Here is a 15,030-nt window from a genome sequence, read left to right on the forward strand (position 1 = left end):
GGGTTCGAACCCCAGGTCTACCAACTGCTGGGCACCCTGAGCAAGGCCCTTAACCCTCAGCTGCTCAGTTGTAAGTCATGCTGGATGTCTGCTAAATGATGTAAATATGGTGTGAGTGCCCTGTGACACTAGAGTGTGCCTATGGTGTGAGTGCATGGTGCCCTGTGACTGACTGCTATCCTTTCCTGGGTAAAATCTCTCACCTTGTACACGGTGTTGCAAAGAGAGGCTCTAAAATCCTCCAACTGTACCTGTGCAATGAGAAAACTGAAGGCACAATAGCTTGTATTCGTATGAATTAAACAAATAATACAAGCTCATATGTTGCCATCTACTGTTTAAAGAATGTACTTTGCGTGAAAATACAGTAAAGTGGACATGAACGTGCAAAGAGAATTAAAACGTGACTTTTTTTAAACAAATGTGCTGAATATGATATTCATATAAAGCCAAAAAATACAATCCTGATCATGTGTTCAGTTTAAAATGAAATGGAAAAACAAAATCAGTGTGGGATATGGATCAGTGCAGAAGGCTATCCTGAGATACATGAACCTAATAACATTGCTTGTTTAATAAAGACTCGACCAAAGAAAAATCTGTTGTCATTGATGCTAGTTGAAAATTTTATCCTTTAATATAACTCATTTGTCCACACAAACTGTTCCTTGATGATAAAACATTAAACATTGTCATTATTTACCATGTTAGTAATTTATCTGGAACAATATATGTATAAAAAAATACAACAAACAGTGCATTAACATGTCATTGTTTTTGTTGTTGATAAATAACGTCTTTGAGCAACAATAACAATAACAACGTCCTATAAGGACATTCTTCAGTTTTTAGTAAGTGTGTTGTGTTATGAAGTAAATAATATGCTTTATACATCGTACGAGCTTTAGAAATGTCGTTTAATAGCTTAGAATTTATTTTATAAAGATAAGAAAAAAGAAAATATTCAAATCAGTTGCAGGAAGTGATACAACACTGTCCCGCACGGGTACTCGTCTGTCTCCTCTCCCGACCCGTCCGCTTTACCCATAATCCCCCGCGCCGACACAAGATGGAAGAGGGCAACAGCTGCAGGAGAACAATGTTTTGGCAGTAAACGCTAACAGAACTGTGTGTTTGGGGTTCATTCAGACGTTAAGAGTCGGACGTGGACATGCACGGGTGAGTGCTATCGAGTCTACACATTTCTCCTGACTGCAATCATAACAATATTTTGAAATACGCGTCGTAGCGACGCGAAAAGCCGGAGTGCAGACGGAGAGATGCGTCGGTTACAGACGAGCATCATTGTTTCTGTGTGCAATGGCACCGTGGGCCATTTAACACCGAGCTTTGATGCTAACAGCTTATTAGCTTTAGACTGATTTATTTGTTGTTGTTTTTATCTTTGTATGAAAAGGTAAACTTAGCCATTACCTTTTGCACTGTGTTAAGAACGATGTAACTCGTCTTTTTCTGTTTTACATCCCAAAATATGCCTGCAGTTGTTCAACACCACACGTTATAATTAGCTAGTTTTAGCTAAAACTGGTTATTTGTCTTGGCGCAAAACGGTTTTAATGAATAATAAATATAAAAAACTGTAGGAACTGCTTAAACATTGAGATACCTGGTTATATGTGGTGTGTTTTTGCTAGTTTAGTAGCAGTTCATGTGATTTAGCCAGATATCCGAGCAGCCTCTGTAGCGCGCTGCGTGCTACACGGGAATGTTTTTTGTTCCATAGCTAACAGACTTGATGGCGATAAAAAGCCTCTGTGTTTGCTTTAACCTGCACTACATTAAGTAGTGGGACCGCCTAACGTCTGGTGATTTTATTTTTATTCATTTATATAGAATTAAACTGTAAAACAACGTATAATGACTCATTTAACGATACTGCCTGGTTGCTCTGGTGATCAAAAGCTAGCAAGTGTTTGCTAGCTACATGGCTAGTTATTTAGCTAGCTGCTTATTCAGACGGAGATTGATTTGTTGACTAGCGTGAGAGGTGGATTTTATTGTCTTAATCAGATAAGGATTTGTAATTGGTTCTAAATACAACGACCCGCTAACCCTTTTAGGGGTGCTGGCTGAACTGCGTCTTCTATTCTGCTCAAACAGCAGAATAGCAGAGCTGCTGTGATCTCTGCGTTATTCATTATTTATGGAAGGACGTTAGCATTAGCTGGCTAGCTCACTCGACTTAGCTCAGTTAGCTGCTAGCTAACGTTACCCGCACCACAATAGATGCGGTGTCGCGAAATCAAATCCGCAAGAAATCTCACGATTTTTCGCAATTTACGGAAAATTACTCATCTGCGAACGTAATAAAATAATAGACTATTTCAATTTGGTGAGGTAAAAGTGTCCTTCTCTCTTAATCTTTAGCAATATTAAAGAAAAGTGAGAGAAAACCTTTCAAATTGCATTTTATCTGGAAGGTAATTCATCTTACTATAGCAGCAGACAGTGAAATGGTCCTGTATTTTCTAACAAGACAAACGCAGACAATTTCATATTCCAGCGGACAATAGCACTTGTACTTAGCAGTGAAACACACGTTTTAAATAATATCCTTATATTCAGTTCTTCGTGAGCAGAAACAGTCACCATAAATACAGCGCTTCTGGGTCTCCTCCAGATTACCTTGAAGAGCAGCAAATATTCTCATCAACTGTATGCTTAAAATGCTAGTTTTATACACATAATAGAAAGGAACGTTGTGTATGGACTGGTTAAGGTGTTCTTTACTTTCAACAGTTTTTCAAATGAAATAAATGTTTTCAAGGACACAAAATACTTTGCATGTTTGTACTGGACAATTTCTGAAGCTACACAGAAGCAAAAATCTTACATGATTTCTATCTTTGCAGTGTACCTCATATTTTGAGCTGAATGACCGTTGCCCTCTTGAGGAACCAACCATGAGTATTATTCAGGACAAGCTAGGCAACGAGTTTCTGCGCAACGGCAGCATGGACCCCAATTTTCCCCCCAGCATGATCATGTTCAGCCATTTACCTCCAGTTACCAGCTTCACACGGCTCACGTCACAGCCGGTGGTGACTGATTTGCCACAAGAGATGGTCCTGAAGAAGGAGAGGGATTCTCCTGAGCATGGTGGTGGCTTTCTGCACAGCATGGGCATAAAGCAGGAGAAGCTCAATGAGCTCGACTACCGCATCCCACTGTATGGGTCAGGTCCAGGGATAGGGGGAGGCAAGAGTTCAGACATGCTGGACATTTCCCTTGGAAGTCACCAGAACATGCTTCTGCATGATGTCAACATCAATAGTGTAAGTGGATGAGATGGGAATTGTACTTATGTGTAAAGTTCTTCACCATGGATAATTTATCTATGGCTAAACCTTGCATTCCTAAAGTCTTGTACCTAATCCTATTATGTCTGCATTTGACTTGTCTCTTCATGCTTCATCAAGCTTAGTTTTATTATTTTTGTTTTGACAGCAGCTTCCTGGAAGACTAGGGAAAGACCCAAAAGACTCCACACACAGAAAAGGACGGCGGGCAAATGGGGAGGGAACCGAGGGCAGAGGCAGAAGGAAGCGGGGAGATTCCACAAAGGTGCTTATTCTTTCATTTTCTCACTCACCATTCACAGAACCCTTTGGGCCTATTTAATCGAGAAGAAGCATAGAAGGGAAAATATGACTGATGCTAATGGACTAGTTTCTGCTTGTCTCTTTTGCACAGTCAATGATGCTGGATGGGGAGGGAGGACCTCTTTCTCCCAGCTCCAAGCCTCACATATGTGAACACTGCAACGCTGCCTTCCGCAGCTCCTACCACCTGCGCAGACATGTGCTCATCCACACAGGCGAGAGAGTCTTTCACTGCTAGCCAATTCCTAAAGATACCTTTTTGCTGGAATGTTTAATGGGACAATTAATTATTATAATTAATTATCGTTGATGGTTGACCATGTGTTTTGGACTGTACAGGTGAGAGGCCTTTTAGGTGCAGTCAGTGTAATATGAGCTTCATCCAGAAGTACCTGCTGCAGCGGCACGAAAAGATCCATAGTGGTAAGTTCTGTACCTTTCTGCCCCATTTTTTTTTCAAAGTTATTAAAAACTGTCAAAATGTTTTTTAGAAATGAAATCTTGTTTTTACAGTTTCACCAAATGCATTTACATCTGTAAAATTAGCAAACGCAACACTTTCCACATCAGCAAGTTCAGCCTTATTTCACATTTTATACAATTACTGTGCTGAACTTCACACACTCTCTATGCACCACCAGTTCTTTTTTAAAATAGCAAATTAATTACATACAGTGGTGTAAAAGTGTTGGCCCCCTTCCTGATTTATTTTTTTTTGCATGTTTGTCACACTAATATTTCAGATAATCAAATAAATTTAAATATTATTCAAAGATAACACAGGTAAACACAGCATGCAGTTTTTAAATGAAGCTTTTTATTATTAAGGGAAAACAAAATCCAAACCTACATGTCCCTGTGTGAGTGTTTTTCACACCTGAGTACAATTTCTCTAGCTACACCCAGGCCTGATAACTGCCAAACCTGTTTGCAATCAAGAAATCACTTAAATAAGACCTGACTGACAAAGTGAAGTAGAGAAAAAGATTCTCAAAAGCTACACATCATGCCGAGATCCAAAGAAATTCAGGAACAAATGAAAGAAAGGAATTGAGATCTATCAGTCTGGAAAAGGTTATAAAGCCATTTCTAAAGCTTTGGGACACCAGTGAACCGCAGTGAGAGCCATTATCCACAAATGGCAAAAACAGGGAACAGCGGTGAACCTTCCCAGGAGTGGCCAGCCGACCAAATTTCCACAAGAATGCAGCGACGGCTCATCCAATATGTCACACAAGACCCCACAACAACATCCAAAGGCCTCATTTGTCAGTTAAGGTCAGTGTTCATAACTCCACCATAAGAAAGAGACTGGGCAAAAATGGCCTGCATGGCATTGATTTAAGACAAAAACAGCTATTGAGTAAAAAGAACATAAAGGCTCATCTCAGATGAGCCTTGATGATCCCCAAGACTTTTGGGAAAATACTCTGTGGACTGATGAGACAAAAGTTGAACATTTTGGAATGTGTGTATCCCATTACATCTGGCGTAAATGTAACACTGCATTTCAGAAAAATATCATACCAACAGTTAAATATGGTGGTGGTAGTGTGATGGTCTCAAGCTGTTTTGATGCTTCAGGACCTGGAAGACTTGCTGTGATACATGGAACCATGAATTCTGCTGTCTACCAAAAAATCCTGAAGGACAATGTGCGGCCATCTGTTCGTGACCTCAAGCTGAAGCGAACTTGGGTTTTGTAGCAGGAAAATGATTTGTTTTCTTGTTATCTTTGACTAGTATTTAAATTTGTTTGATGATGTGAAACAATAAAGTGTGACAAACATGCCAAAAAAAAAATCAGGAAGGGGGTGCCAACACTTTTTCACACCACTGTATACACATTTTTATGGTTATGCATGTGTTACTACTGTGCAAACTCTAGTGAGCAACTACAGTCATGGCATTGCTCACAGTTATCAGAAAGTGGAGGTTTTTTATTTTGTGCGTGGACTACAAATTGCCATCTTGAAGACGAAGCAAATTTATGCAATGTCCTGTGTGTTTTTAAAAGATGCTTCAGAAATGGGCTGTAAGATGTAAGCTGGTCTTTACAGCGTACACAGGGTGGGAGTGCTGGAGTCCCAGACCTGTGCCACTGTATAGAGTTTGAAAATTCAGCTGCCAATGGACGTATTTAAGAAAATCACAGAATTGCATTGCAAAGCTGTCATATAACTGCACTTGGTACAGGGCAACATTGCCACACACAAACTCAAGCCGAAAAGAAAACTCACTAAAGACTGAAATAATGTCTTTTAGCATAGACGGTGGTTGTGCGATTGTAACCGAAGTTGACCAGACAACCCCACATGAGCATGCTGCTAATCTGAGCATGCTGACTCAATAGTATTTAGTTTGATAATAGGTCACCAGTTCTATTGGGAATTCAAGTTTGTATTACTTTTCTCTGTCAGATAGTCAAGCTGTTGGAATCTGTTAGTGAGGTGTGTAAAGTGATTTCCTTTACAACAGGAGAAAAGCCATTCAGCTGTGACCAGTGTAACATGCGCTTCATTCAGAAATACCACATGGAGCGACACAAGAGGACACACAGTGGAGAAAAGCCATATAAATGTGATACTTGCCAACAGGTAAGAATGACCTTACTTGTAAGTGCTTCTGAAAATATTTAGAATGAAAATCTTACTCATTCCACTTTCCATGCCTATCTGCAGTATTTCTCTCGTACTGATCGTTTACTGAAGCACAAGAGAACCTGTGGAGAAGCCATAAAGAAGGGTCTGGACCCAGGGATGCTAGACCTCGATGATGAAGACCTGGGACAAGGCAGCTACCTACACACTCAGGGAAATACTAGTGCACCACCACGCAAGAGAGGCAGATCCAAGAACAGTGGGGAGGGTGGAGAGCGGCGGAGGAAAAAGGCAGCTCCAGGGGCAAGCCAAATGATCGGCATGCAAGACTACGCCATAGATATGGCCGCTGGATCTGGGGCATCCTCTTCAGGGGTGGGAAACATGGCAGACACCAGCATGGCAAACCAGCATGTTCGCACTCCCAAGCTTGCCTATAAAAAAGGTGGACGCAAGGGTGGGGACAAGAGCCTGCTCACAATGAGTGAGGCTGGCTCAAGCTCAGCTCTACAAGAGCAGAAACTGTTACCTCCTAAATCCAATCCAATGGATCTGCCGGTTGCAGGTGGGATGGATGGTTTGGGCCTCCTCCAGAGTTCATCAGATTCAAAACAAAGTGCCATAAGCAGCAACTACGACGATGCCATGCAGTTTCTGAAGAAAAGGAGATACTTGCATGCAGCGAACAATGGTGGTGGTGAGTACGGCTCGGTCCACCTTCCTTCTCAGCAGACGGTTATCCAGGGAGGTATTGGCGAACCCACACTGGCGTTACTGGACACTTCACCTCTCGTCAGTGTTGACAAGCACGATAAGTCAGGTATCCCAGACGAGGTACTGCAGAGCCTACTGGATCACTACTCCCATAAAAGTGATGTGACTTTTGACCTCTCAGAACCACACCATGTGGAGTTGCATGCTACTTCAGCAACACCTGAGCTTGGGGCAGATGAAAGCTCTCCAAATGGCTCAGCCGACAAAAACGGCGTCATGAATGAGTATTCAAAGTTCCTGCTGCAGACACTGGAGAGGACAAGCCATGGCAGTAGTGGCATCTTTACATTCTTCCCAGAGAAACACATGTATGCTACGTCTCCTCTGGAGTGTACCTTCAGCCAGTCTGTCTCTTCCCCCCATGGTCCTTCATCTGTCTCTGTGCTACCAAAGCCCCACTTCAGCATGCTGGTGGGCTCCCAGTCTCCTGCTCACAACTCGCCTTCCTCCCAGCAGGCCTTTCACCTGAGTGCCCTGGAGCCCTCTGCCCACCAGCAGCTAACGCCATCTCAAGAGCTCACTGAACAGTTGGATACCCAGGAACTTGATAACGGTAGGGGGCAGAAGGAACAGCAGGTGAAGAATGGTAACGGCACCAATGCAAACAGCACCAGCACCGGCTCCACTTCTGTCTACTCCCTATCTTCCCCTCCTGATCTGACGGCCCTGGAACCATCCAAGGAGGTGGACATGCGCCCCACATTTCAGATCGAGAACTTCGCTCAGGCATTCGGGTCCCAGTTCAAATCCGAGCGCCGGACCCCACTGGCGTATAGCTCTGACCCCCAGATCGTTGTTGTCGAGGTTGACCCCCGAATATCGCGAACTCCCGTGTCGGAATTCTCAGGGTATACCAGTCTGTTAGCTGAAGTAAATGAGCCAGCTAGCTCAGGAACCAAAACCCCCACGAGCCAAAGCTACAGGTAAAGGTTTTGGTAGCCAACCTAACCCTGCGGTTTGGGACAAGGACGTTCCCCAATGCCCTCAACCCCAATTCCCTCTTTTTTTAAAGCAAGATAAAATATTAATTATTACACTGCCATTAATTGTTAATACTCTACCAGGGAAGGTCTATCTGACCTCAAATGCAATTTTTTTTATATTCTTCTTTTTTTAATATGTATTTTAGTTCCTTGTTTTATTAGTGTAGCCATTTCTGTGATTAGAGGGTAGGTAATGACTGGCTTGACTTTTCATAAACCCTGTGTTTTTAGCAATCAGGATAGAATTGTAAAATAGATGAAGATGATCTATAGTAATAACTATTGTCAGGGTGTGGCCCAGTATTCAGCGGCAGAAAATGTCAGCCTATTGTCTGTTACAATAATTGAAAGTATTACTCAGGAAAAAGCATTTTTTTAAACAATTAGGTGCAACTAGCACTGCTTTTTTAAACAAGTATAGTTTAAAACTAAGTTTTCTGAAATTCCTTGAGGAAGAAAAAATCTAATCCACACTCAGCCTACCTGTTCAGCTGATCACACTGGTCAATCTTTCCACTACTTGTTCATATGCAGAGATTATGGTACTTTGTCAATGTGAAAACACTTTGCTTACTTTAATCACTAAAGGACAAACCTAAGACATGGTTGCGACCCTAAGTGCACACCCACAGTCCCATGTGAATGCTTATGGATATCTGTGTGTGTGCAAGTAATTTTTAAGTAGCATCTTTACAGCTACTGTAATATGGCCTCAGGGTTTGTCCTACGCAGGCTGATTTATACTTCTGCATCTGTGAATATGTGTAAGTGTCCTACAAAACCTTTCACTTACATGTCTGCTACTACAGTAGAGGGCAGTGTTGCATGAAGCAATCCAGAATGTTCTGAACTCCAATCAAAGAGGAGTCTCTCACTTCACTGATGGATAGATTTTAAAATTTTATTTACTCTTCTAACAAAGAGCTTTAATGTCATGTCTCTTCCACAATTCAGTCCTTAATCTGCTCCATTTTGTGCATGTGTTAGTTCTGGGCTGTGTGTAGAGCTCTTTGGGTCTCATCGCATCCCTGACATTAGAATATACTCTTTCCTGCCCAACTAATCAGTGTCATGAGCAACAGATTTTCACCAGGCATAAGTGTTTGTGTGGATTCCCCTCAAGCTCTGCTTACCCGTAACCTATTACGTCTTGTCTTAATGCTTTGCAGAAGTATAAATCAGCCATTAATTATACCCGGTTTTTAAATGTCGGCTTTCATCCCTTTTATTTCTCAAGGAATCATATTAGCACTTTTACCACTGAAGACAAAAACTGTTGGATTACAAATACATACATGCTTTTGTTCAGAGGAAAGCTGTGATTTTTTTTTTGATTTTTTTTTTTTTTTTTTTTTTTTTTTTAAATAAAGAAAATGGGTGTTTATTGCTAGTGGCATTTTTTAATATATAGTGGGAAGTGAGGGTTATTAGCATGATTTGTTTAAGTAATGCTGTTGACATGGATGCCATACCAATTTTTGTGCTGTGGAGCCTTGTGTGTAAGAACAAGGCCTCTTTGTATTCAAAGTGTATTTAAGTATTAAGTTGATTTATGCTTTTGAGTGAATAGCTGCATTTGGAATTCTACCTCTCAAATTACAAATTTGATGCCTAATGGACAAAAATGCAAACTTCCCTTTCAAGGTCTTGCTTGGAGAACCATCCAAGATGTGGACTTTTAATCTCATGCAAATCTGAATTTATGGACCTGAACCTGTTTAATTTTAATACTTTTTTTGTTATTAGCCATGAAATCAGGAGTCAAACAGCCCGAGGAGACTTGTGAATTTGTTCACCTTTTCCCACCCACAAATGCAATCCTTGCTGTGCCCGTGAACGGAGCAGGAAGACTCCTGTGTCTTCCTTCCATGTCTCCTGCTCCTATCCAGCATGAACGGGACCCAGCTATTGGCCTCAGTCCCTTATCAGAGAACTGCTGATCCTGCACTAGTCTCTGGGCTCAAAACTGAAATGCTGCACTCCAAACTTGTCCCATACTTTAAAAAAAAAAAAAAAAAAGAAAAGAAAAAAGTGGCAAAAAGAACACAATTGACCTTAATATACCTCATATCACTGTATACACGACAAAACCAGGGACGTGTTTCATGTAGCCTATATAGTGGTAATATTGTAGTGTACATCAGCCATATTGTAGAACCTTATAATGCCATCTGTGTTTACGATTCTCATTCATGTTGGTCTGTTAAACTTTTTTTTTGTGTGTGTGTGTGTGTGTGTGTGTCTGTTAAGCAATTTTGCCAAGCAGTGTTTCCTTGTAGATCTCTTTCCCCTTTAGGATTTCTTGAATTTGTTTCATGCCCCCCCCCCCCTCCCTGTTTTGTTACTTGCCATGTGTTTTGATATGATCTTTAGAAAGATTTTGTTTACAGTTATGTACAAAACACTAAAAATGTGTTTTCTTTCCCATTTGATTTTGTTGTCTGATGCATGATATGAAGTTTTTTTGTATGGCTTTTTTCTGATCACAATTGCACCAAATTTGTTTTTGTAGCAGATTTGTCCTCATCTTCAAGCTTTTCTTTTTGTGACTCTACAGGGCTGAACATGTCAGATGACTTTATATATGATTAGATAAGCCAATAAAACCTTTTGTTATGAAAGCTTTTCAGTGTAAATGTCTGTGTTGTGGTCTGATGCGAGACATGCAAACCGATCGCACCGCTCCACTAACCATCGTGTGGCTTTAGCGTTCAGTTCACTTCATTCTTGGAGTTTATTTAATTAGCTGAATATTATACATTATTATGACAGTTGTTACAGTTGGACATCTAACTATACGTCAACACAGACCTTACTAAATACAGATTCAAGTGCATTTTTATGAATAGATAAAAGAATCCTGTTCAAGAGATTCTCATCTTTTTTAAGACTCCAAAAATTGACCCCCAAAATTGGCCACTCTCATGTTGGTTTCTTATAAATCACACTACACACAATTTGTAAGTTCATACATGACATGACACGAAAACCTCTGTTTACTTGTGGTTTTTGTTACAAAAACTAATGTTTGCATTCATTATTTCCTTTCATTTCCAGGTTGTGTAGTTTGATTAAAACTGGATCTTTTTTTTCTCTGTAAAACCCTTCGAAATGAGTGCCATTTGTATTAAAGAGTCTTTCAGGTTATAGAAATAAAAGCAAGGCTTATGATTGTTAAGTAGTAGGTGTCCTCACTGCAATGATTCTGGCCAATGGTATTGGAGATTCTATAAAGACTTGCCATTTCATACTTTACTTTAGTGAAATCCACTAGTAAAGAAAGTATTGGCTTTTTCAAATGATGAATTACAAACTGCTGTTATTTATGTATAAGGCTCTAAATGGTATAGCTCCCATTTATCTAACCTTCTTCTAACACTCTACAATTGCTCTCTGAGATCACAAAACTCAGTACTTCTGGTAGTTCCCAGAATAATAAAGTCTATTAAATGTGATAGGGTGTTTTTGTATTTATCTCCCAAACTTTGGAATCGTCTTCCTGATAGTGTTTGGGGCTCAGACACACTTTCCTAATTTAAATGTAGATTAAAAACCTTTTTTTTTTTTGTGACTAAAAATCTTTTTAGTCAGTCGTACACATAATTCTTCCCATAATCTTGTACTCTAGTATGTGCACATGATCATCTAGTGGTTGCTAATATTATGAACAGCAGCTCTCCACTGCTTCTCTCTTTCTACCCATCCCAAGGCATCCAGAGGTTGTAGCAGCTCCAGTTGGACTCTGCTTCATGAAATATTTGGACATTCTAAGAGATGCAACTACATGTGGTCATTGAGGAAAACAACCTCCTCATCGATACACAATTGTCAGACTGTTCACCCAAATGAGGATGGGTTCATTTTTGAGTCTGGTTCCTCTCAAGGTTTCTTACCCAGTCGCCCTCAGTCACCTCTGGCTTGCTCATTGGCCATAAATACACACACATTTATATATATATATATATATATATATATATATATATATATATATATATATATATATAATATTAATTTAGAATTTTTGTATTATATTAATCTTTATATTAAACCTTTTTTTATTATGTTTATGTTCTGTAAAGATGCTTTGAGACAACATCCATTGTTAAAAACACAATACAATGCTCATATGGTAGTGGTTAAAGCAAAACTGGTTCAAGTCCATTCTTTAGCTTTTAACCAGGATGTCATGTTAGTGCGTGTAGTTTGAACAGCAGTGATAGAAAACACATTTTACGGATTACACCGAAAATCTGTTTTGAAAAGTTTGAGTTAATGAGCTGCATTTCATGGCCTCAGTATTATAAGGTTGGATCTGGCATTTTGGTGATATATAAACATCACTTGGAGATACTTTTATTCTTTTTCGGTGTTTTTTTTTTTTTTTTTTTTAGTTTTTGGTGTTAAAACATTATGATCTATCGGATAAACCTGATTTTATGAGGCTTCATCTGCCAGTCAGGTTGAATACAATATAGATGGTTGTGAACAATCAACATGACACAAAAACCCAAGTCTCAGGTTTACAGCCTGGAGCTGAAGGTAATTTTCACTCCAAGATAGTGTACAAAACAGGTACAGAGCAGGTGTGCTGTTTACATTTTTTTTTCAGCAGAAAATGAATACTGTGGCTAACATATAACATTAGCATTCATTTACAGCATTTAGCAGACACCCTGAATCAGAGCAACTTATCTCAATTTTTTTTTTATACAACTGAGCAATTAAGGGTTAAGGGCCTTGCTCAGGGGCCCAGCAGTGTCAGCTTGGTGGATGTAGGAACCAACCTTCTGATTGGTAGCCCAACACCTTAACCACTAGGCTACCACATTCCATTTCAGAGTCATTAGATAGCTGTGTGTTTAGAGACCTGCACAATGTAAACTAGTGTAAACAGGGACTGAAAGTCAGCTCACAATGTGAGTGTGTGTGTTGTTACAAAGACGTAAGAATGTTCTTATGGAATCATTCTTAAATGGTTCACAACTGCCGCTTTTAAAACTTAAAATATCTTGTATGTTTGATCATAGAGAATACATTACAGATGATATGATGGGTTCAAAACATCTGTCGACTTTACACCTTTTTATCAGCTGCTTAAAGAGATTTAAAATAAATTTCAAACAGTATTTTAGCTTACAGAATATTCATTGAATATTAGCAGAATATTATAGTTCATTATGGGTCACTGTACAAAAATCCATTACTAAATGTCTGTGAATTTCCACAATGGTAATTTGATGTAACCATAAAGTACATATTTCAGGATTTTAGCCAATCAAACGATTGATGTTCCATATCTCCAAACAGCTTTTCACTCAGATGGCATCTTATCATGGTTTGTATTTGTTTTGTATCTATGTATTTCAAATAGCCTGAATCATTGTTACAGCAGATTTAACTGCTTCTGTGGGTCAAAGTTTAATTAGGTTTTACAGAGTTTGGGATAGAGTTTTACTTTCATGGGTTTATTTTACAACATAGATAATATAGTGTAAAAGGTAACCTTTTTTCAAAAGCATTTCATGTAATGACTTTTACCATGACATTCAATGTTTGTGTAATGTGAGTTATTCAATCTTTATGACCTTGCTTACGGAAAGTATAAGGAGTGGCTCTGTGACTCTTCATGACTGTTTAAAACATCCCAGTCCAGAACGTAGATAATAGGCTGTATTTGGTATCCGTTTCCAAATGGATCAGAATATGAGCTCCTTTTCTATATGAAACTTTTTATTAACTCGGCGATCTAAACATGAAGCTGTGAGGCGTTATCATATTGCACAGATCTATTTACATGATGTACCAAAATACACTGCCATATAATCAGGGCAAGGATCGAGTGCCGTCATAAATTGTTTCTGGCCAGTTGTCTGTATATATCATGCACAATCTGAGAAACTTTGGACCCTGCTCCATGGTGACAGACAATTCCAGTCCGTCTGCGTGTACTGTATATGACGCCACTCCTGCTGATACTTCCTTGTGTCCTTGCATCTTCTGTCCCGGCTGTGCAAATTTCCATTAATAACATCACATGCCGTAGTCCAGTCTGATATATAAAGACTTATAGATGGGCCAGTTGTGTCCACTGAATTCCTAAAACAGTTTTTCATGTAAGAAATAGATTATAAATTATTTTGTGAGCTTTTACATTTCCATTCAGTGTAATACTACATATTATTATTCAATTATAAACTATGATTCTCTTTTTTCCTATAACAAATCACTGGGAAATAAATTAAACTAAGGCTGATTTTCTCATCACAAATAACACCAAACCAGTTCTTCTGAATTCCAAGTCAGTCTTGGTGTTGTTAAATGTGAAAGGGTCTGTTAATGTATTTGACGTTCTTTATACCTCATATACATTCCGGTCTCATTCTCCACGAGGATGTCTTTATGTTATCTCTTATGAAAAGATGTTAATGATAAACCAAACTGGGATCAGGATGTCCTTTAGAAAATTATGCTTCCCAGATAAGTCCTGGGCTAATAAAGTACTACTCGCTCTTTGGAGACAATGTTTTACATGAATAGAAACTAGTGCAATTAAAGGAAATAAAGTGAATTAAATTAAAGCATGAACTGCTCTGAGCTGTTAAGTCAAGTCTTATCTTAAAACAAGACAAAGACTACTGCATAAAGTTATTTGTCTCAAAAGTGTCACCTGAAAAATGTACTCCATTTTGATCCTTGTGCAGGTTTTAGCTTCTGTATACTTTATAGCTCTTGTTATATGGTTTTGTGTATAACCTTTAAGGGTTACTCCAAATGGGGCATTAAATGACATGTAAGAATGCTAACAATCTAGATTAAGCATAAGGACATAACTGCTCTTAAAAAATAGAATGTAATAGGAAAGGTTCCTTGCAGAAAATAAATAACAAGTATGAAATACTAATTAAATCTAACCATTTAACTTTCGACTTTTTCCATTAAGGGTTGCCACAGGGTTTCCTACTAACTCTATTCTCTGTATACTCTACTCACAGACCAGTTACCTTCTTGTCTTTATTTAGCATCCATATATCTTCTCTTTGTCCTTCCTCT

General features: G+C 39.1%; 1 protein-coding gene across 2 annotated transcripts; it reads left to right on the forward strand.

Moving 5' to 3' along the window:
• Positions 1-1,025: 1,025 nt before the first annotated feature.
• Positions 1,026-10,601, forward strand: znf281b (zinc finger protein 281b). 2 transcript variants are annotated; one of them, XM_027177623.2, is made up of 7 exons: positions 1,026-1,179; positions 2,874-3,296; positions 3,469-3,585; positions 3,715-3,838; positions 3,963-4,046; positions 6,102-6,220; positions 6,305-10,601. In XM_027177623.2, exons 2-7 carry the CDS (start codon positions 2,925-2,927, stop codon positions 7,922-7,924), a joined length of 2,436 nt encoding a protein of 811 aa, XP_027033424.1. In that variant the 5' UTR covers positions 1,026-1,179; positions 2,874-2,924; the 3' UTR covers positions 7,925-10,601. The 2 variants fall into 2 exon arrangements, with proteins under 2 accessions (XP_027033424.1, XP_027033425.1); XM_027177624.2 differs by having other exon boundaries at positions 3,472-3,585.
• The last annotated feature ends 4,429 nt before the right edge of the window (positions 10,602-15,030 follow it).

This window comes from Tachysurus fulvidraco, chromosome 8 (assembly GCF_022655615.1).
Source record: "Tachysurus fulvidraco isolate hzauxx_2018 chromosome 8, HZAU_PFXX_2.0, whole genome shotgun sequence".
NCBI lineage: Eukaryota > Metazoa > Chordata > Actinopteri > Siluriformes > Bagridae > Tachysurus > Tachysurus fulvidraco.

Coding starts and splice junctions, on each gene's coding strand:
- znf281b (XM_027177623.2), top strand. CDS start 2,925: ATGAGTATTATTCAGGACAAGCTAGGCAACGAGTTTCTGCGCAACGGC. Junction 3,586..3,714: donor AGCGGGGAGATTCCACAAAG/GTGCTTATTCTT, acceptor TCTTTTGCACAG/TCAATGATGCTGGATGGGGA. Junction 4,047..6,101: donor GCACGAAAAGATCCATAGTG/GTAAGTTCTGTA, acceptor CCTTTACAACAG/GAGAAAAGCCATTCAGCTGT.